Genomic DNA, 22557 nt, shown 5'->3' with positions numbered 1-22557 from the left:
CTGCTGCTGCTCCGGGCCCCCGCTCCGCTCCCGCAACGCGTTGCAGCGGTGCTCCGCGCTGGCAGAAGCGGCGGGAGCCAGGCAGCCCCGGAGGCAGCGGCCGCTGGCCTTCCCGCTGCCCCGCGCGCACTCCAGCAGGCGTTGGAAGCGGATCGGGATCAGCTGCCCCTCTCCAGGGGTGCCCCCAGGGATGGGGGTCAGCCTGAGAGCGATGGTGGCTGCAAGAAGCCGACTTCTGGCACACACGAGACAACCAGCGGGTGCTTCGCCCTTGTTTCCCACACCGATTTTCACGTACAAAAGCAGCGGTAATCTTGGGATTTAACCTTCTCCTCCTGCCCGAGACGAGCAGGGACACGTGGGGGCCATCTCTTGATTCCAGCACAGCTTAACACCCTTCTGAGCAAAATTCGTTGTGCTGGTAATGCGTAACCAAACCTAACAGCACCACGACCTTCCACCAATGCCAGCCTGATGTCAAGCCGTGCTTGCTAACTATGGACCTGTAGCGGTCTCAGATAACCAGGTAACAGCAGCACTAGCTGCGGTTCTGGTGTGGATCCATGATTCCCCTCCGCAGCCCCAGCAGCCCCAGGTCCCGTCAGCACCGCTGCAATGCCTTCCTACAGAGCCAGCATTGCAGAGGAGCAGAGATCTCTTCCTGAAAGACTTGCACATCAGCCCGCTTAAATAATCTTTAGATTCATTTGAAGAAAGAATAGGGCACAGATATTTATAAGAGCTCTTTTCAAGGGGACAAACTGGAGTTAARAGGGGTTTTCAGTGGGATTCAACAGCCCCCTCCCTCTGTAAGTAACTACATTGCCCCCTACAATTAGGGGGGCACCTAGAAATCAAAAACTGAAAATGAAAGACAACTTGCCAATTCTCACATGGTAGGTAGACTATATCACCACACAGTTTAAACTATTTCTGTGATAACAGTACGTAACCATCTCAGTGCATTTTTTAAAAGTGGGCAGGAGGAGAGAAACAAAAGTGACTGAAGGCAGTAACAAACAGAGCAACACATGTTAAGTCTTAAAGAAGTCTGAAGCCTGCTGTAAGCCCTAATAAGCCAGGCTTCTCCGGAGCAGCTGCTTGGTGGGGACTGGTAAACTGAAGTGGAACTTCTGACATGGTAACAGTTCTGCCTGTATGTAGGATTTGCAGCTGAGTACTTGAATTTATACTTGAGTGTGCTCAACACGACACGGACTTTCTACGATTTAAAACAAGATGAAATCCTGTTTTTAGACAGGGAGCTAGAGAAATCCTGTAATTCATAGTCTTTTTGTATGAAGTGATATACAGCGGAAATACACTCAACTCACCATGCTTAGCAAAAGGCACCAATAGAGTTGGAAGTAACAAAAAGCACAAGTATCCATGGATTTCTGACTCTGTACATTTTTCAACATACAGTTTGCTCACAGTTGTTCATGCTGTAGGAAGTATAGTATGTACAGAATGTTAAAACACTCAAACACAGAAATGCTTAATTATCAAACTTTAATTCATAAGACTAATCTTACAGAATAAAACAATAGGATAACCAGTCAAGGTTACACTTAAAAAATCCAGCAGTGCAAATCTAAGACTAAATATTGTCATTTCCCCCTCCCCTGAAATAGGCAATAGATAATTTAAAAATACCATAAAACATGGTACTTACATATTCCATTTAAAATAAATCTGCAGAGGACACAAACGTGATCTAAGACTTTTTTTTGTTTTTGAATAGAAAACCAAAGAATGAATTGCTCAGAATATGGGTAAGACATAGTGAACTTCCATGAACCACAGAAAGCAAATCCTCGGCTAGAAGGTGGAACAGCCATATGTTTCATACAAGACTTGCTACAGCTCTCCTGGTCCCCTCCTCCTCCCCTCAGCGACTAGGATGTTAATTAACAAAACAAGATACAAACAGTCCAATTCTGAAAGGCTAGAGTACTCAGCTCAAAATGAAAGCAATCCCCCTGGAAAATAAAGTTACAGATAAAGAAAGAGAAAAGTAAACAGAAGGAAAGTTTGAAAACAAACCTTGCTCCACCGAGCTGGCACAAGAAGCAACCAGAGCGCAGCGCGCCGAGCACGCGGGGCCCCRCGAAGAGCCTGCCCCTGCCCTTACCGCCGCATCCCCGGAGACGGCACGGGACCGCCGGGAGCAGGGGAGGGAGAACATGCAACAGACCACCACCAAAATATGGCACCTCTGATACTGTGTCATTGCAAATGAATTGTTTCTCTTTGGCCCTTAAGGTATGAAACTATGGATACAAACTGTGTAAACTGTAAAACTGAACAGGTTCGTGCCTTACAAGTTATAAACTATTGTGTGTTAACAGTTTCTTACGTAATTCTTTTTCTTCAAACCACCTTTTCTCTTTCATCACAGTAACATCCTTATTTTAATAATACATTTCTCGTAAGACTATGTCGCTAAGAGAAAGTAATGATTTACTTTAATCTTAAACTTGATATGAAAAACTTGCAAGTAATACAAGATTTTCATACAAGATATGGTCTATGTTCAAACCCAAACAAGGTTTAACGATATACATTTGCATTCCTAATGAAATACGAATCCAGAAACTGTTTATGCTTGGGATGCACAAACAGATATGGAAGGAATACTAAACTCAGAACAAGGAGAGAAACAAGAAACCCATAGCATTGGACACAGAAGAGTGAAAGGAACGGTATACAGGTGAGTTGAAACACTCAACACCATCGACAAAGGCCTACGAGGAGCTTGGTAACTGCAACAGAACTCCTCACAGACAGTGTTTATTGCTACTGCACTTTAATGAAATAATGGCACCAAGAAGAACTGCAAAGGACACACTGCCTGTGCATTAAAAGCAGCTAGGAAACTCGCATGAGGAAATACTGTCTTCTGTTGAAAACCCACATTTGCATTCCAGATACTTTAATCACCAATTAGTAAACCTAGCAAAGCACTTAATACAACTTCATAAGGAATAGCATCCCAAAATTAATGTTCGTAAGGAATTACACATATATACAATAGGGAACTGATCTCCCTAGAAAGGCGTTAAATTGTAACTTAACTGAAATACTTCAACTTTTGCATAAGAATCACCACAGATATTACCGTATACTTCCTATGGAAGATTACATGAATGATCTGAAAACAACCTTAATCAGTCAACTTAAAATACTGATTGTATTTGCATTTTATTTGTTACGCTTGTATTTTACTGAGGACTAACTGCCAAATTCCCCCACAGGACCATTTGGCATCCTCAATCTGCCCTGGAAACCACCCTAATTATAAGAGTAAAATCCAAAGTAAGAGGCTAGAAAACAGCTCCCCAATTAAACAAGCCATGACACTATACAACTAAAGAGATGGCGTTTTCTTAGATGTTTATGATCATTAATGTCAGTAAGTGCCTTTAAAAAGTTGGTATATACCAGAAGATACAAAGCTCCACATCATTCCAAAAGAGGAACCTCTAAAGAGGTACTGGTAAATTCAATTGGAACACTAATTTCAAAGAACTTCCAAGAAACTTCCTATATTTAGCCAACAAACACCAATTAAAGCATTTTAGGTATCCCTTTCCTGTATTTTAATTCAAATTTTGCACATGGAAGAAAAGTGAAACAGTTTAATTTTTCAAATCAAATTCAACTAAAAAAGAAGTACCTAAACAGGACCAAGTTTGATTTTCTTAATTTATAATATTTTTTCCTCCATGTTTAAAACTGCTCTGTAATCTACATTTTTTATATTCATTCTCTTTTGAAATCAATGATTTACTGTACCTGGCACAGGATGCAGAATAACCGTGCCCTKGGAAAAGGAGCCGACAGGAACGTTAAACACTACACTGTACTCCGGGCCCAAGGTGCCCTTGCTGCCTCGACAGCGATTAGATCAGGTAGATATGCGCCACCTCAGCACTGGCAGCAGAGCGTACTCACCCGTATTGCTGCATCCAACACAAGCCACCAGAACACGGGGGGATGCTTGGAATTAAGATACATGTCCTCTCAAGGGGCAAGCAAACGAAAGAATGGGAAAGGAAAACGGAGCATGAATGGACGTACAGACAGGTCCAAGCAAGTCGGGTAGCGAGTGGAAGTCGACAGTCACTGAACCAACAAGACTAGCAGAGTGCAAAGGTGAATCCAAGTGACAGAAAAAGCTAATGCCACTAATTTTCTTTATACACCATATAAAGCATACGATGCAGTATTGTAGTGCATACACAGACACTGAAATTTAAATTTTAGCCTTAATACTTGAATTGGCGATTAGGAAATAAAAAGTACGATAACTGCATTTAAGTTGTAATTACATCTCAAACTAACTCATAGCAATTCCATTATCTGCATTCATACCCTTGCTTGGAGCTTTCGGGAGGAGGCTGTTCTAAGGAACTGACACGGCACTACTTCAGGAAAAACTCGTGTCACAACGAATTCGTGTCAAGACACACTGCTGTTGGCTTGTACACAGAAAGAAAATATCTCAAGCTACAAGAGTAACAAGCACATCAATAGTTTATAGATGTAGGATGTGGAACAACTTTAAAATTCATATTGAATGAATGTTCTAACTGAAAATACAAAACAACAGCTGCTTATGCTACTATCAATAGCATATAGGTAAATGTCACCTTAACCCAAATTCACTTTCAATAATAGAAAAAAATTGAAGACCCTTATGTCATAAAATTAACATTTTTCCCTGTCTATAATAAAATAAAAATAAAATAAATATTCACTTGGGAATTTGCACCTGCTGAGTTTCAACTGGGCTATTTCAAGGAAAGCGAAAAATGGACAGGGAATACATTATGTTCAGCTGTTCCTGAAAGGATGTCTCTCCTTGAATGTCACAAAATGTTGACTACTTGTATTGAACAAATGTTAAGCCTACAGTGTTAAAAAAAAAATCTCTTAGATGCAGGTTTAACGCATAGTAAGACTGATTTGGTCTGACTGTGCAATACAATCTGTTAAGGGTGTGCACCTTTTCAGGACTGAAAGGTCCATTCAGAAAACCTGAGATAAATGGCACATTAATTGCTGAGATGACAGGCAGAGTATCACAAACCAAAGGCAAGGAACATTATTTCAGACAGGACTAGATGCAAGAAGTTCCTGAAAACTTGAGCAAAGAAAAGCTGAAAGGTGATTTAAACTTTAAAAGATCAGTTGTTGGATAGATAGCCTAAATTTGGTAAGACTTACTGAATAAGATTACTGTAAATTTTCAAATCTAGGTCACAAAAGACTACCACAATTATTCAGGGTCCAAATAAAATGGCATTTTAGACATCTGATCTCCCCCATCCCTCTCCCCCTTCCCTCCCCCCCCAAAAAAACAACAAAAAAACCCAAAACACACAAAAAACCCCACACAGGAAGGTCTCTGGTTCACTTCCTTTGCAACATCTGGGTTACTACTTCAGTACGCTCCTGCCAGACTCTACCACATAGTGCACTCTAGAGGTTCTTCTCAGTCAAATAGGTAAGTGTCATCACAACAGCTGCAAAATGTTTCAGGGCTGCAACATGCACAATCAGGAAACAGCTCCTAAAATGTAGCTCCCCAGGCAGGAGGCAGAAGAGGAGCAGAGAGGTATGCAGGTGGGAAGAAAACAACTAAAATGGCATGAAATGGGACAGTAAGCAGCACCGGGTCATTGTGATTGCAAAACATCCACAGTGGTATTCATCTGCTCCAAACATGCCAAGTACCAGCCCAGGGCTTCTAGTATATATATAAAAAACAAAACAAAAAACAAACAAAAAACCTTTGGGTTAAAAAAAAAAGTTTTGCTACCAAAGAGTCAAACCTGAAATAAAAGGCCCAGCAGAATATGGCTTACTGAACATCAATTTTGCATACTATTTAAAGTTTATTTTAAAAAACTGTTTCTGAAATTCTCAGTCACAACCAAGTAACTAAATTAAGTCTAATGCTTGTAACTGAAAGATTATGAAAATATTTTTGTTCCAACCATGTAAAAAATCCTCAGTAATAGACTGTAATATTTTCTTTTTAAAACTAAAATGGAAGATCAACTCTCAGCAGATTTAAGTGTATTACACACAATATTTTGTGAATTAAGATTTATTGATTTCCATTGTATTTGCTTTAAATATGGTTGAAGCTGACTGCAGAAAAGGGATGCTGAAATTTTTAAGTTAAAAGTAAACTAATGGTGAAAGAACATCACCTCTGGCTTCCATCAATGCCTCGTTTATCATATTTTATTAATAAGTTCCAGGACTATATCATCCAGGGATGTTGGAGGCCTCTCCCAGCAGTGTCCTTAGCTTTGTGTCATTTTCCTGTGCCAGAGGTGAGCGTGCTTTCAAAAATACTGCCATTTCCCCAGCACCGTGTCTTTGATTGCATCAACATATTGAGTTGGTACCCAATAGACCCAGTAGTAAGATGCTTCTGTTGGGCCCAGCTGAAATGCCTGCAAAGTTAAAAATGACAACATTTACAAATGGGAAACAGAACAGCTTATACGAGTCAGACTGGACATCCAATTTATCCACTACAAAAATCAAGCAAGTCCGCTGCATCTATTGTCTCCTTCAAATACTTGGTGCACACTAAAAATATTTGGTATGCAATTGAAGAAAATATTCCTCAGAGAAACAAGAACTGTAAAGTACCAATTAAAACAACGAGCTCTTTCATTTAAGATATCATAGCAGCAATGAAAACTCTTGGCCAGTTTCAAGAACATGAGGAACATATTCTGGAAGTCAGAATCTGAAGCATAACTCAAAGATAAGTCTCTAAAGCAACTACCAGAATGCACAGAGCTAAGAAGCAGAAGGGAACTAAGGCAATGACCATGTTTAAAAAAAAAAAAGAATCTTCACAGAATTTTATATTTAGACAAAGTATTACTCTCTACTTGCATCAGAATAAATAGGAGAGGAGTATTACAGCATGACAATCTCTACCCTTGTTTTAGGATAGGAGTTTACTATAGCATAATCTAAAGAGGTCATTGTTCTACACGGGTGATCAAAAAATCAAATATTTGCACAAGACTAGATCAGCTCCCTCCTGAAGACAGTAATTTTAAGGTATAGCATTTCCCTTTTCTTCCCTTAAAGAGAGAAGCAGACTTTTGTACAAGGAACTTACTTCAACGCTGAAAGTTAGTTACTGCATTTTGGAAACAAAACCTCAAAAGAAACTACAGATAAAAAGAAACACCCCAAAACTCCAGGAGAATTAGCACTGTTCTCTTCAGAAATATATTAGTTTTCTAAACCCATTATCAGTATTTCAGAAACTTAAACGTGGAAAAGAGAATTATTGCAAAATCAAGTCTCTATTTTTTCTAACCTCCAACAAGTCCTGTTGTTTATATAAAGAAAGTAGAAACTAGCATTAAACTAGATATAGGAAAATATCACTAATGCTAAGAAATCAAGCTAACAGTTTCTTGACAAAACGACCTCACTACTGTGTGAGGTAAGGCTTTTATTTTGTATTTTKAAAGGAAATGATTGGCAGCAAGCACTATCAAAGAACATTAATTCATAGTTATAGTGAAAGGAAGGTAGTTCTCACAAACTAAAAATTTCTATGCCAAGGTCTTTTGGAGGAATATAAGAGAAGCATAACAATTTATATACTTACTTAAAACAGCACATCACAAAAGGAAAAACAAAAACAAAATGAAAAAGTGAAAACAGGACTAAAATGGGATACATCTTTTTAGAAGAGTTTAGTGTTCGATGTTCACATTGTAGGCTGACCTTTCTTTTGGAAGTCTGCCCTACAGTCCCTTTGTTTAAAAGTATCATGACACTCCATTTTAGGAAAATACTGTATATTTAATTTTTTTACTATGATTATACTGTCATAACAAGATGGAGGATATTAAGTAGCACTAACAGTTGTGTGAAACCAGTCAAGATTTCCACAAAGTAGCAGACATTCATTATACACTACCCAAAATATTTACATCATGACAGCAGACAATACTGACATTCCAACTTTTCACAGCACATGACGTTTTTATTACTATCAGTCTCAGACTTACTCTAGTTTAAAACCCTCATTTCTGTGTATTTGCATGAAGTAATTAGATTGATATTATTAAAGTAGAAAGAAGGATTACTTACCATCATGTGATAATCCTCATGTCCTTCAATAGGCTCACTCACCACATTTTTAATGGACCCCATGGGTAACTTTTCTGTTCTCTCTACATTAAAATTGATCAAAGTATTATTTCTGATAGATGAGGCAGTAGTATTTCATGTCAACTTTAAATACCACCTCTATTACTTCCGAGAGGATCTCGTGTCAGCAGTCTTTCCTTTTAGGGTGAACTTTGGATATCTGCTGCTTGGAAGCCAGTCTTCCACATTACCACAAATCCCACAACCGGTATGCCAACAGTTAATTCAAAGAAATCTAAACGTTTATCACAGAACTACCCAGGTTTTTATGTCTCTGCACCATATTAAGTAAGTTCAGTCTACCTGCTTCGGGCCTTAAATTGACTGAGGTGGCAGCAGGGCAGGGGGGGGAAGGCTTTATTTAACATAACTCCATAAGTAACTCCACTCTGATCAGTGGGATTACTCACCATAGTGAAAGTAAATCCAAGTGTAAGAATATGCAGGACTGACTACAAAGGATTAAACTAAGCTTTATGAAAAGGACAAGACTGAAAAAAACTGAATGAAGATCGGCTAACTCTTTGGAAGTCTAGTGCTGGTTTTACTCTGAAGTAGTGTTCAACTGTCACTATGAAAAGACAGGGAAGGAAGTTAATGAGGAGTAAATAGGGAAAGAAACAAAAAGAGAAACTGAAAAAAAACCCCTACAATTACATGATAGACTAATGTCAGCCAGTCAGGTGTAACCAACAAAAACTACAAAGTATACGGTTCGTGGCTGATTTCTTCTGTCTCACTTATGTCCTCCCTTCTTCCTGAAGACTTAAATCCAAGAACCTTTCTTTCAATTCCAACCTTCACTGTCCGCCTAAAATTATCTTTTTGAGTACAAGACAAAAAAAAAAAATAATAATAATAAACACTCTACAAATGAGATATGAAACAATGAATTCCTTAGATATGTATGACTTTTTAATTTGTGTGAGCCAGAGGAGAACACCTACTTATAAAAGGCACCCAGGGATATGAACAAACGCATAGTTTGTACCTTGTAAATTAGTTTGTGATGCAAAAAAATATTCTGCATCTCTGTGCTTCAACTAAGCTCGCTCTGAACTACCCCAGACTCATTCACTGAGTAAAGAATCTTACTTTGCACTTATTTTGCATTCAAATTAATTACTCTTCACAAGATCTCAGCAACAGACAAACTCATATTATCAATGCCTCTATGAAAAGCATACAGAGTATCTGAGAGTATCTAGCTATAGCAAACCTTAGACTACAAAAATGTAAAGTGGTCTGTGAAGCACAGGAAGGGTGGRTGGGAGAGAGACAGTTTCAATCTTCAAGGACTATCCAGTCAGAAACGGTGTTAACAGGTAGTTGTGTTTATTCTAGCCCATACGTGCTGACATCTGCCATAAATTTCTCTGAGCAGGAAGGAACTTTTCCACACAACAGCCAGCAATTACAAATGTTCCCTAAAGGAAGTAAGTCGCTGCTAATTTTGGGAAGTAGGGTGACAGGTTACATTAAAGACAGATGATTACAAGAAGAATCAAATTTCATATTTAAGAAACACTAACCCAGAACACTTCAGGAATACTAAACTTGAAACTGGTCTAGAAGGTGGGATGAGAGAATTAATTACTGAAATACTAATCAAGTATTTAGAACACATTATCAATAATGAAAAAACTCAGCTGCCCAGTCTATAGAGAAAAAAAATACAAGGTCTCTCTCCATCACTTAGCCCAGGAGAAATCTCTGCAATAGATTTAATACTGAAATAGATTTTAAAGCCAGAAAATCTTCACAATCAAGTCTGTCCTACATAGGAAAGGTCAAAAACTTCTGAGATTTCTGCTTACTTTGGAAATAACGTAGCAGCTGGAGGTGCCATCCAAAGCTAATATTATCATCCAATTAGGTTATTTTACTGGGACAGTGAGCAAGCACTTCTATTCTTCTTGCTCATCATGGTAATATTGCCCCATCCTGGTCAAATTAAAGGGGCACAGCTTCCTTTGGAGGCAGGGGGATTATCTGAGACGTCCTCAGCAATGCATGTTATCACCACAGCACTTTCAGCTCCTCCTGGCACCACTCAAGACGGTAAACTGATTCCTCTGCACAGCAACACATGCCATAGTTTCTGCAGTTGTACATCACTGAAACAAGACACCCAACTAATTTTGGTTGGAAGGACAGATAATGACAGAAATGCCAGCACTCCTAGCTTTATTCCCAGTTCTAAGATTCCCTTTGGGGTCTTATCCAAGTCATCGAGCCTCTCTACAATGTGGGGGTCAAACCAATGTTTATGAAGTGCTCTTGAGATATGCTAGAAATGCCAAATATTATAATATACAATTGGAAGCTATGAACAGCAGACTGGAAAGCAAGTCATACCAGCAAAACTGAACTCAAGTTTTTCAAGAAAAGAAGTAAAATATCAGATAATGTTCAAATGATCTGAGAGAATGCCATTTGAGAAAAGGATGCAAAATTTAGTTTTTAAGTATTCAAATACCAATATTATTTCCTAAATACAATTTATTCACACCAGAAAATATTTCTAGTTTGCACAAACCACTTACAGCCCCATTATGAACTATTCATCTCAGTTTTAGAGTTGCTCACCTTTTGTACCAATCCATAGCTGGTCTTGCTCAAGTTTAAAGGTCAATCTTACTTTCCCCCCTGACTTGTTGTACATGCCAGATAATGGCACTGTTGGCAGGCGCTCCTACAAAAAGGCAACATAGAGAGTCATGGTGAAAGACTTTAACAGGAAAAACTGTATCCTCAGCTTTTTGAGCATAAGGACTATCCAGTTTTTTCTACTAAGATTGCAAGAAAAGATAGAACCAGCAAAGACGACCTCAAACCACAATAAATATGCTCTTTTCTGATTATGACAATATGCCATATACTTATTTACCTACCTGAACACCTTTAACAGAAGGCATCACATCATCAGGTTTGCCTTTATCCAATACTTTTCTGTGTTGCTACAATATAAAACAGAAATTAGAATTTACACCAATACAACAGAATTCTGCAATTTATTTCTGACTGTACCCTTAACCATATCCCAATAGCACTATGAAACAGTTAAGGACTATTCACAGTCATTTATCACACAGAAAATGGTTAATTCTCAAAGTTAACCAAGCACCTTCTATGACAATCTTAAAAATTTTATAAGCTAATAAAATCCCAATATGATGCAAAGGGTAGCATCCCTTCTAGAATATATATATACACATATACATATAAAAAAAAAAAAGCGCCTTGCTTTAATATCATACATGCTGAATCACATAGTTGGCATTTAGCAAGACAGTTTTAACAGTCAAGTGTTATGTTCAGTGAATGGCAGAAAATCCCTTACATTTGACAGTGCAACATACCGCAACACAGCCACAACAGATTAGAGCAGTAGTAACTAAGAAAAACATGCTCACAGCTTTTAACTTGCTGAGTACCTTTAAACAATGATGGGACTTACAGTGAACGTGAACTATGATAGATTATAGAAAAACAAAAGCACGTTTCATAAAGGTTATAGATCAATGATGAACATTTTAATTTTTAATCATATTTATTTTGAGGAAGGTGTGGGGCTGATAATACCTTGGGCTGAAAATCTTTATCAGCCCCACACCATTGCAGCACAGCCACCAGAACAAGTGTTACCGCATCGCACTTCACTTCCTATTAGGAGGCAACACTTCCAAGATGTGAGAGGAGTATTCAACATTCATGTTCCCCTCAGTGCTGGGACAGCTGAAGAAACTGCTCTTTGGGTATCCACTTTGAAGGCAGTTTTAGAGGTCAAACTATTTTATAGCAACAAAGATTAGTTAGCTTTTAGATGCAACTAACCTACATCGTGTTTGAACTAACAACTATGAAATATTTCCATTACTCCCCATTTCTTGTTTGAAATGCTAGAATATACCTGGCACCAGCACAACAGGCACCTTGCAAAGCCACAGACTCTACTGGGCTAAATGTTTTCTACTGTTACGATTCCTCTACAGAGAGCCCTTCCTCTAACACTTAACTATGTAAAAAAAAAAAAACAACAGCCTGCGTTACATAGGACCAGGACCCAAAGATAACAGCAGGATATTACAAGAGAACCATGTAAATACTACAGTTTCCCCATACCAGGAATTATTGAGACAACAATAACCTTTTGTCTGCAAAGGGGCTCCTTTTTATTTTCTTCAGCCTTGACCTCCTGTTGAGCAGCTTCTTTGGGTGTATTTACTGCTAAAACATCATTGATAGTAGATCCAACAACCATTATCTTTGCACCATTTGTCACTTTGATCTCTCGTAACGTTTTCTCCTCTGGTAGAAGTCCCTTGAACATAACTTTCTGCATAGCAGGTGGAAGACCTAAGAGGCAAGAATAAAGATTACAAGCACGCCTCATGACTGCGGAGCGCGTTTYGGGGAGAGGAGGTGCGGGCTGCGGCCGGAGGCAGCGCAGCACAGACCTGTGAGCGAGTGGATCTTCTGCTTCAGGTCGGCCCCGGTGCTGTCCAGGCGGAACTTCACGTCGTACTTGTTCTTGTTCCAGATGACCTTTAGCTCCACCAGCTCCTTCCCGCTCTCCGAGTCGCTGCCGTTGCTGACAGACGCCTGCGAGAGGTCCGGCCGCTCCTCCGCCTCCGGAGGCCGCCCCGCCGCCGCGCCGCCCTCCCCGCCGCAGCCCAGCGGCAGCTCCTCCGCCTCCATGCCCGGCTCCTCGGCACCTGGGGGCGAGCGCACAGGGAGACCCCAGCCGCCGGGCGGCCCCGCCCCGCCTCGGGCCTCGGGCCCCGGCCCTGCCGCGCCTCTGCCGCCACCCGGCCCGGCCCAGCCCCGCCGCCCCCGCCCGCCTCGCCCCGCCGCCGCCCGCTCCTACCATCGGCGGAGGGAGAGGCGGCGGCAGCCATGATGATTGTGTACAATCTGCCGCGGGGCGCGCCGGGAAACGCCCGTCGCCAGGCGTTGGACCACGCCGGCCCCCGTAGCCCGCCCCATTTGACCCCTCCCAGCCGCCGTAGGCCGGCTCTTCAGCCCCGCCCAGCAGCCAGCGCGTGCTCCGTGGGGCCGCCCTACGGCAGGCCCTCTGCCCCGGGACTAACGGCAGCGCTGCGGAGGGGCGCGGGCGGGGAGCCGCGGTGCTCCTCCGAGCCTCCCCCTCGAGCGCAGAGGCCCTGCCCGGTGGGGATTGCTGCGCAAGGCGGAGCCAGCGGGTCCCGTCCGGCGAGGGGCCTGGCGACGGCCCTGGCGTGCTCGGCCGCGGCCCCCTTAAGGGGCGCTCCGCCCTCTGTTGACCCCGCCCCCTGTTGACCCCGCCCTGCGCGCGGCGATTGGCTGGCCGCGTCCCGGCGGAAGCGGCGCGGCGGGATGGCGCGGGCGCTGCGGGCGCTGCGCGCGGCGGGACCGGGACCGGGACCGGGACCGGGACCGCGCGTGCGCTTCGGGCCCAGCCCCACAGGTAACCGACCCGGCCCGGCCCGGTTTAGCGGTGCGGAGCCGCCTGCTCGGCCCGGTGCGGAGCGCTCCCCCCGGCCGCCTGCCTCGCGGGGGTGCCGTGTCGGTCAGCGGAGGCCTCGCCGCCTTCTGCTCCAGCGGCGCCGGGCTCCGAGTGCGGGGTCTGCAGAGCTGTGGCTGCGGGGCAGCGGCCTTTCGTCAGCAGTTCAGCTGCTAAAATACGAGCTTATTGCGATCTTGGCGATAATTTGGACCCGGTTTGTGCTGGATCTTATGACTGGGTAGCGCTCTGAGCGCTGGCTAAAGTTCTTGCCCTTGGGCCCTCTCTAAAGTACGTTTTCACTACTAAATTGTGAAGCTGAGTTTCTGCTAGTGATTTTCAAAGTTAGATTCACCTTCTCGGTATGGAAATAATTCTTTAGCATCTGCAGTGTCTTATGAAAGACTGTGAAAGTGGCATTTTCAAGTGTGTGCTAGTTTCCAGATCRCTTCAGGGAACACACTTTTGGAAGGTAGTTATCAATGCTTTAGTTCCATAGTGAAGGTAGGGCTTTAATGGCCCACAAGGCGAATAAGTGTTTCAGTGCAGCATCCCTCTCAACCTACTTGGTATTTAATGTCAATTTGCATTACAGGTAGCATTGCCCTTTCAGCTCATACTTAAAAATCCCTTTATTGTGCTTTATTCATTATGGTCTGCTCTGATTTCCATATGGTAACAGGTTTTCTGCATTTGGGTGGCCTTCGCACTGCTTTGTACAATTATATTTTTGCCAAAAAACACCAAGGAACTTTCATTTTGAGAGTGGAGGATACAGATCAAAATCGAGTGGTGCCTGGAGCTGCAGAAGGAATAGAAGATATGCTGGRCTGGGCAGGTAACTTACAAAGCTATGTATTTCATTTCTTACTTACTGAAGGACTCTACTATTTTTAGAAACTAACAGTACCAAAATCCAGACTGTTTTGCATGATGGCAAGCTATGCAGCGTTTCAAACAGATGATGAATTGGCTGATGATGTAGTTATTGTTATGGCTGAGTATCAGTAAAGTCCTCCTGGAAGAGTATTTTATAGAAGAAATGACTAGTTAGGTTTCTTTTGGCTGCTTTGTCTGACACACAGAATGGTCCAAATTTATGAAAGTGGAACAAGATACAGCTCTAACAAAGGTTGTGCATGAGAGGCTTGATGAAAAGTTCAGAAGCTGGAACTCGCAGACCTCAGTGTAAGTTGATAAACTGTTTGTGTACAGATTATTTGCTAAAAGGGTTCTGGAGATATCAGTTCTCATTTTGAATTCTTTGCTTCTTTTTGAAAGTTTAAGAACTGAAAGTGAGAATGATTTTTAGAATACAGAYTTATTGTAAACTTAGAGCCAGATTCCACAAATGTTTCCATTATTGGATCGATAAACTTAAAACAATTTTGCTATTGAATAGTAATTTTGGAGTATGTAAAATAACTGGCTAACATCTCAGCTGCATTTCTGTAGCATTAGTGTCATTTACTATAGTAAGGATGTACACTGCTTCGTATGTGTACACCTGAGTGCTTTTTGCTCTAGGTAATGCATGTGACTCACTCAACTATTTACTAGGTTTTGGTGTTTTTCTCTACTCAGGACTTCACACTCAGTACTGTAAACTCTAATGTTGTAGATTGGGGTTAATCTCCTGAGCATAGGGGAAGCTGAGTCCTGTGCTGGATAGATGCAGTTAGCTGGCTGTTCTGGAACAGAAACCATCTTTGGATGTTCTATAGCCTCCTGCCTTTTAAACTTTATTTAATGTGCTCTGACTCTGGATTTCACTCTGCCTGAGGGCTTTTTATATCCCATCACACTGATATTTCAGGTATTCCGCCTGATGAGAGTCCTCGCCGGGGTGGTTCTTTTGGACCCTACCAACAGTCACACAGACTTGACCTGTATAAGAGAGCCAGTGAAGTGCTTTTGGAAAAGGGCGCAGCTTATCGCTGCTTTTGTACCCCTCAGCGTCTGGAACTGCTGAAGAAGGAGGCTTTGCRGAATCAACAAACCCCACGGTAGGGATTCCTTTTCAGCTGAGTGGTTGCCTCTGTGCTTCATGTTTACAAAAACTAATGAAGAAATGTGTGGCAATGGGATTGTGGTATCACTGTCCTTAAAGGCAGCAAATGGCTGAAGGCAGGAGCAGTATGACAGTTTAGCTCATATTTGCACTTTAACTTCAGGGTAACATCCAAAGCTAAAGTCAAAGGAATGAGTGGTCAGGCTGACTGGTGCTTCTCCCTATTTTTGCGATGGATAATAAGCATAACTGGTGAATATTCACAATCTTGCTGTATAGGAGGAGGAGAAGACAGCAAAACCCTTACATGTTTAGGGGAGTGACCTACAGAAGTGAAGTGATTTGCCTGGACACATAGTGGGCAGATTTAGGATTAAAGCTACAATTTAGGAATTGGTTTAGAGTTCATATAGGTGTTTTGGGAATGTAAAAAGAGTCAGAGGGGATTCGCCTATGTGGAACTGAGACATTCATTCTCCTGTCTCAAAGGTATGACAACCGCTGTCGGCACCTGACATCCAAAGAAGTGGCTGAGAAACTGTCACAAGGTTTTGACTGGGTGGTCCGCTTCCGGCTCGAGAAGGGTGTGGAGCCCTTCCAGGACCTCGTCTATGGCTGGAGCAAGCATGAAGTGGCCGATGTGGAAGGCGATCCAGTGATTCTCAAGGGAGACGGCTTCCCCACTTACCACCTGGCAAATGTGGTGGATGACCATTACATGGGAATCAGCCATGTTCTGCGTGGAACTGAGTGGCTTACTTCAACATCCAAGCACCTCCTTCTCTACAGAGCCTTCGGCTGGGATCCTCCTCAGTTTGGTCACCTCCCGCTGCTTCTGAACAAAGATGGTGGTAAACTGTCCAAAAGGCAAGGGGACATTTTTCTGGAACGTTTTGCTCAGGATGGCTACTTGCCAGAGGCTCTGCTGGACATTATAACCCACTGTGGCTCTGGATTTGCAGGTTGGTATCTGCTAGGATACTACTTGACGTTGTTCTGGGGGAAAGGGTTAGATTTATTTTGGTAACTTGGACAGTACTTGAAGGGATCAGAGAATGGATGTCAAGCAAGCAATCTGAATGTGTTTCTGTCACTGAAATTTCACCAGTGATTTCTGCAGAGCTCCTGGGAGAGACTGGGTGGTGCACTGAAATGGTGGGAATCTTTCTGTTTCTGTGCAGCCATTTAAATTGAGTATGATACCTCGTGGGTTTCTACCTGGGACAACGTTCATCTGAAGGTGAAGAGTCTGTCTGTAGGTAGGCAGCTCCCTGCAAATTCTTGGGGAAGCTTATGTTCTGTGGTTAGTATTTGCAGTATCACATGTTACATCTTCCACACTGCTTGTTTAACCTGAAAGACTGTGAGAAGTTGAGTCAATTACTCCTTTTGTTGCTCTTGCTGTGTAGGGCTCACAAATTAACTTGTATTTCAGGAACCATGCTTGGGAATTAAACCTTTCCTGGGTAGTGAAGCTTCCTGGCTGTGAGTGTTTCTTCTGTTGGGCTGAATGATGCAAGAGGTGTTTCGCTGAGGAGTGTGATAGAGCCAGCCGGAATGTCCCAGTTTCTAGTTCCTCACCAGTAGTTAGCAGAGCCTGTTCTTGTGTAGAGGGCAGCTTCCTGTGTATGCCTGCTTAAGTTCTTTCCTATTTGCCTGGGTATGTCCCTGCTTCCTATTAGTGCTGTGAAAAGTAGCCCTCCTATGTCACTTGTTCCTTTGGTGTGCAGCAGCACCAGCATTGAGCTTGAGGTTTATAATAAAAAGCAGTGACGCTAGTTCTGTGCCGGAGAATGAATGTGTGTTATGCGATTGTTGGATTATTTTGCAGAGAATCAGATGGGGAGGACTTTGGAGGAGCTGATCTTGCAGTTTGAAATGAGCAGAATTACGACCCATTCTGCCCTACTGGATCTTGAAAAACTCCCAGAATTCAACAGGTATTAATATCAGTGGTAACTTTAAAACTTAGTCATCTGTAGATTAGCGAGAATTTCCTACTAGCGCTTGGCTTTGTCTGGTGATTCTGTTTATCTGACCCAGTGCTTGATCCTCCAACTGTGGCTTTTTCACTGTGCTACACATAGTTCCTGCTTGTGCCTTTCCTTGCTTGTCCCCCCTCCTGCATTATGCTAGGACACTGGTGTCGGGTATGCTGTGGCAACCTAGGCAGATAGTATGTAACTAGGAGAATGCAAGGTCTTAAGTTTAGATGCAAAATAACATCTAAAAACAGGTAACACTTCCAGAAGATACTTCTAGAAATACATGTATGTATTACTAGGATGTTGTGCAGCTAATAGACACCACAATGAAAGATGTGGTACATTAGAGCTTAAGACTTTATTTTCGAATGTCTATCCCGAGTTTAATGTTGCTTTTCTAACAGTTCTACGGATTTAAGTGGTAGGTGTTGTGAGGCTGAGATTATTAGATTCAGTCAGTCTAACCCAAAGAAATCCAARAGCAGTTTTCTTCTTTGTTACAGGATTCACCTCACCCGCCATATCGAGAAYGAGGGGCTACGACAGAAGTTAATTAGAGAGTTGCAGTTGCTGGTGGAGCGTGTCTATGGGGATCAACACATGGATAAAGAGGTTCTAGAAAAGAATTACGTGGAGCGAGTCCTTCTGCTGAGAAAAGTATGAAAAGTGATAACATTGTGCTGCCATTTTGGGGAGGACTGGAGCATGGGGAGTAAAGGTTTTGTGGGATTCCTTGATAAAGACTCATCTGATTCTGGACATTGCTTTGATCTGAGCTCTGAAGCTCTGCAGCCTGCAAATAGCAAAGGGCTGTTGTAAACAGCAAATGGCTGTCACTGCCAGTTCAGGTGATTGTGTGCATGTGTACTGCCAAAATACGATGGTATGGTTGGCTGACCTGCAGGAATGGGTGTCATGAATGTCTTGGTGGTTTTTGCAGAGTTGTAAGCTCATCTGCACTTTGTTGAGCTAGGAGAGAGCTTGTAGATGAGTCTTGAAAGCTTCTAAGGATGTGTCCCACCATCTTTCTGGGTGACCTAGCGTTGTGCTATCTTCCTAGTGAAAAAACTTTCCTTCGTGTCTAGTCTGAACCGCCCAAGCTGTGACTTGTAGCCGTTGCTTGTGTTTTACCATCCGCCGTTACCAGGAAGAGTTTGGTTCCACTGTCTTTGTAACTCTCCTTCAAGTCAGTGTAGGCTGCTGTGACATTCCCCCCTTAGCATCACTTGTCAGACTAAAAAGGCCCAGGTTTTTCCACTTCTTTTCACTGGTCACGTGGTGCCAGGTACCTTGCCCTCTTAGTAGCCCTCTATTGGAGATGGTCTGCAGCTTCTCAGCATCCCTCTTGGTTTGGGGGACCCAGAAGGTGTGGCCCTGCTGGTGCCCAAGTAGGGGAGATAATAACTTCCCTTAGTCTTTTGGCTGTGCTCCTCCTCATGTAGTCGAGGATGTGGCTTGCCCATGGTGGAAAGGTTGAGCACTGAGGGGGCCTGTTGCACAGTGACTGCTCTTCTCTGGCTTTTGTTGACTGGGTAGCAGAAGGCACTTCTTTGCTGCTGTTCCATGCTTTGAAAGCGAAGTGAAAGCAACTTCTTTTCAGAGGTGGGTGTAGCTCTTAGTGTTGAATTGGTGGGGTTTGTGAATTCAGAGTCCTGATCTCAGGCAAGTGGCAGAGTGCAGGCTGTAAAGGGGACAGAAGATACCGTGGCTCTTCCCAGTGCCAGGGAAGAGGGTGAGCCCAGCTGTTTCCCAGTCTGCCCCTGGGATGTTACTGTATTATCTGGGGAATTTCTCTTGAAGAATAAAGCATCCTTTATAAGTACAGGAAAAGACCCCGTCAGTTACAACATGAAGTTCGTGCTATGGCAGCGGAGTCTGGGTTAAACATGTGACTTCCTACTTGTCGCATGAGARCTAGCAGATGAATGTGGCAAGCCACTTCCCAGGGACTAACTCTGAGTCAGTTTGTGTGTGGCTCTGTAGTACTGGTACAGCAGCCCTTTGGGCTTTTTTCCTATCCCTGTTCACACCAGTTAGTTGTGGGTGTGAAAAAATTAAGCAGGCTAAATGTCAGTATTCACATTTCTTCTGAGCACGTACAAAGTACAAAGCAGTGGTGTGTTTGGACCCCCTTTTGACTGTCTGTAAAGCTCAGATAGAATTAGTTTCCTTCTTTTTCCCCCTGCAGCTTAAACCTCAGTCTTGACAGCTTTGCTTTCTTTCCACAGGGTCACATAAGCCTCCTGAAGAACCTGGTATCATGTGATTATTCTTACTTGTGGGTTAGGCCCTCTGTGTCCCGAGAGCAGCTACAAACTATTTCTGCAGAAGTAGATGAAATAGGAAAACTAGTCACAGAGTAAGTGTCTCCTTCTAGCTCCCTCCCTGCCCACCCACCTGTTCACCCCAGAGTTTTACTGCTTGGTTGCTATACTTATATTGGACATGCTCCTAGGTTTTTTTTTGCTTTACTTTGGAATGTGCTGTAGTTAACAACTGGTGAGAAATTCTGTGCATTTTTAATTGGAAGGCTGCTTGCCAGCTTTTGAGAGCTATTAATGCTCTCCAGCAAGGACCGTCACTTATGGATTTTTGTAAAGCATGAAGCACAGTGGAGTTTGTATGGTAACATGATGCTGAACTAGGTTAAAGTTATGGTTTCGCAAGGCAAAGTCTTTAGCACCAATATTAAGTTAAAGTGGTCCCACCTGCCAACCTATGGGTATACCCATATGCATCACCAACACAACTGTGAACAGAGGCAGTGCCATGACGCAGAATAGGAACGAAGGGCAGGAAAGTATACCTTAAACTGCTTCCATTGCCAGAAGATTTTGCAAAATTGTTCTGAAGTAGCTGGTAGTCTTCTAAGACATTTGCTTACTTGCATTCAGCATTTTCACTGGGATAAGTCCAGCTGGAATTCCTGGGTAGGAATCCTCTGTCCTATATGTCACCAGATTGTCAGGATATCTTCTTTCCTTAAGGCTCATGACAAGGCAGGCAGCTGTTTTGACTGTGGAGGAGTTGAGCAAAGATCTGAAAAGCCTCCAGAAGCAAACTAGAGAGACTAAGTACAGCAGCGTGATGAAGCTCCTTCGCTTGGCACTCAGTGGAAAGCAGGTAAAAAAAATAAATAAAAGTTCTGAGAGTGGGACCTTCTGATCTTTTAGCAGCCATTTTTTCTGTGATTGCAGAATGTTAGTATTTGGTCTGGACATCTTGCAAGAATTGACATCAGCTGCTGTTATGGATTAATGTACTGATGTAAAGAAATTCTGAAAGTTTCAGAAAGGCAGAAGTTACTAAAGCATGTTTATGCGGTCACAAATCTGAAGTTAGAAAACCCCCTGGATCAGCTGTAGAGAGGGTTGGCAAGGTTATAGGCTTTGGATAGAACTGGGTCTTTGTGTGCGATGCAATGTGTTTCTCTGTTTTTACAAGCTTCAAAACCAAGTTTTATGAAACAAGCTTTTAAAAGCCTAACTCTGGCTTATGCTGTGGTATCAATCCTTGTGGTTCAGTTTGACCCATACTGAGCATTTTACTTCAGGGGTGAAAAAGAGAAATTGAATCTTGTCTTTAAACCGCTAGAAGAATCCTACTCTTRATCTAACAGCAATCTGATAGCTAATCACTCTGTCATTTCCTGTACGATGATGCATGAACTTGTACTGAAAAGTGTAAGTTTCCATTTGTACAATGACTTCTTGTAATTTTTCAGCATGGACCAAGTGTTGCTGAAATGATGGTGACTTTGGGACCCACAGAAGTGTGTGAAAGGATGCACAAAGCACTGTCTAGCTAATAAGAGACAGAAATGACACCAGCAGCCATGCCTGGGATTCAGATGATGTAGGGCTCCTCGTGTYGTTGTCCTAGACCTGTATGTTGTTGTCACAGTATGATTATCTTTGATCAGATGATTTGGGCTTTGGACCAGGCAGGTGTCACCATGATGTTTCCAGACCTGTATCTATCTACACTTAAGCATAAGCCAGTTTGTACAGGAGAGGAACTAAATACAGATTTAGATCTGTCCTTGTGCTTTCATCCTGTAGAAGTAGCCTGGTGTTCAGGTTGGGATAAAGAGACTTTTATCTGCATTTCACATTCAGATCCAGACCATATGGACAGAAACTAATGTTATTTCTGATCCCAGCATGGTTTGTCCCAAGCAATCGGTGTCTTTTTGGAGAAAGCCTCGCAACCAGGGGACCTACAGTCACAACTGGCAGGTCCCCAACAGGTGGTAGACGGAGAGGCTTCAGGGTGAGAGCTGATGCCCTCTGACCGCTGCACAGTACCCTGCCGGCCTGAGCGAGGTGCTCAGTGAGAAGGTCCCTATACGGGAGAGCCCTTGGCTGCTTGTCCCTGTGAACTGCGTTGGTCGTGTGTAGTTCAGCTAAAAATATCCCCAGCAATAGGTTTGTTTTTCCTTTTTTGGATGAATGATGATGGGTGTCTCCTTTTTATTTAATTCTTTCCCCCATGTGTCCCTCTGCACAGTTATGGAGGAGGGAAAAATGCAGGGATATTTTACAATGACATTCAATATCACTAGTCTATAACTCCGTGCTGTAATAAAACCCGTGGGCTTTTCACCCGGTGTTTGAGCGGTGYGAAGGAAGCCATCCGGGACTCCGAAGTCTCGTCTGCTTTTCCTCAGAAAACTATTTTCTGGAAACGGGTGCGTACGTGTGCTGGTGTCCTCATGAGCGCTGCGTTTGCAAGTGAATTTAATATTCACGTATACAAAATAAATTTATTTTAAATATATATATTTAAAAAACCTTTTTATTTTTATTTATATATATAAAAATTTACATATAAATATATAAAAATTAAAAATAATAACTTGTGGAGTG

At 42.6% G+C, this 22557-nt stretch overlaps 3 protein-coding genes across 8 annotated transcripts in view; 1 reads left to right on the top strand and 2 right to left on the bottom strand.

Moving 5' to 3' along the window:
- Positions 1–6275, bottom strand: part of ERN2 (endoplasmic reticulum to nucleus signaling 2) — a 22955-nt gene extending 16680 nt beyond the window's left edge. For both annotated transcript variants that reach the window (XM_026084843.1, XM_026084860.1), the window contains exon 1: positions 6225–6275. The gene's annotated coding sequence lies outside the window, so the exon portion shown is untranslated. The remainder of the gene's footprint in view (positions 1–6224) is intronic.
- On the bottom strand, positions 6108–13454 carry UBFD1 (ubiquitin family domain containing 1). 3 transcript variants are annotated; one of them, XM_026084872.1, is made up of 7 exons: positions 13079–13188; positions 12669–12926; positions 12359–12567; positions 11103–11168; positions 10798–10903; positions 8149–8231; positions 6108–6473 (listed from the first exon to the last, which is right to left on the bottom strand). In XM_026084872.1, exons 1-7 carry the CDS (start codon positions 13107–13109, stop codon positions 6363–6365), a joined length of 864 nt encoding a protein of 287 aa, XP_025940657.1. In that variant the 5' UTR covers positions 13110–13188; the 3' UTR covers positions 6108–6362. The 3 variants fall into 3 exon arrangements, 1 of the variants encoding a protein (XP_025940657.1); XR_003256493.1 differs by lacking the exon at positions 6108–6473 and adding an exon at positions 10026–10343 and having other exon boundaries at positions 8148–8231; positions 13079–13454; XR_003256494.1 differs by lacking the exon at positions 6108–6473 and adding an exon at positions 10026–10325 and having other exon boundaries at positions 8148–8231; positions 13079–13453.
- A 112-nt stretch (positions 13455–13566) lies between these two features.
- EARS2 (glutamyl-tRNA synthetase 2, mitochondrial) lies at positions 13567–22468 on the top strand. 3 transcript variants are annotated; one of them, XM_026085966.1, is made up of 10 exons: positions 13807–13984; positions 14376–14531; positions 14779–14881; positions 15510–15699; positions 16194–16666; positions 17536–17644; positions 18193–18346; positions 19918–20048; positions 20677–20812; positions 21414–22468. In XM_026085966.1, the coding sequence occupies exons 3-10, from the start codon at positions 14833–14835 to the stop codon at positions 21495–21497; spliced, it is 1326 nt and encodes a 441-aa protein (XP_025941751.1). In that variant the 5' UTR covers positions 13807–13984; positions 14376–14531; positions 14779–14832; the 3' UTR covers positions 21498–22468. The 3 variants fall into 3 exon arrangements, with proteins under 3 accessions (XP_025941745.1, XP_025941751.1, XP_025941760.1); XM_026085960.1 differs by lacking the exons at positions 13807–13984; positions 14779–14881 and adding an exon at positions 13567–13657; XM_026085975.1 differs by lacking the exon at positions 13807–13984 and having other exon boundaries at positions 14485–14531; positions 14748–14881.
- The last annotated feature ends 89 nt before the right edge of the window (positions 22469–22557 follow it).

This window comes from Apteryx rowi, unplaced genomic scaffold (assembly GCF_003343035.1).
Source record: "Apteryx rowi isolate R43461 unplaced genomic scaffold, aptRow1 scaffold_119, whole genome shotgun sequence".
Lineage (NCBI taxonomy): Eukaryota > Metazoa > Chordata > Aves > Apterygiformes > Apterygidae > Apteryx > Apteryx rowi.
Note: the sequence above shows the minus strand (reverse complement) of the source record. Positions and strands in the feature narration are given on the sequence as shown.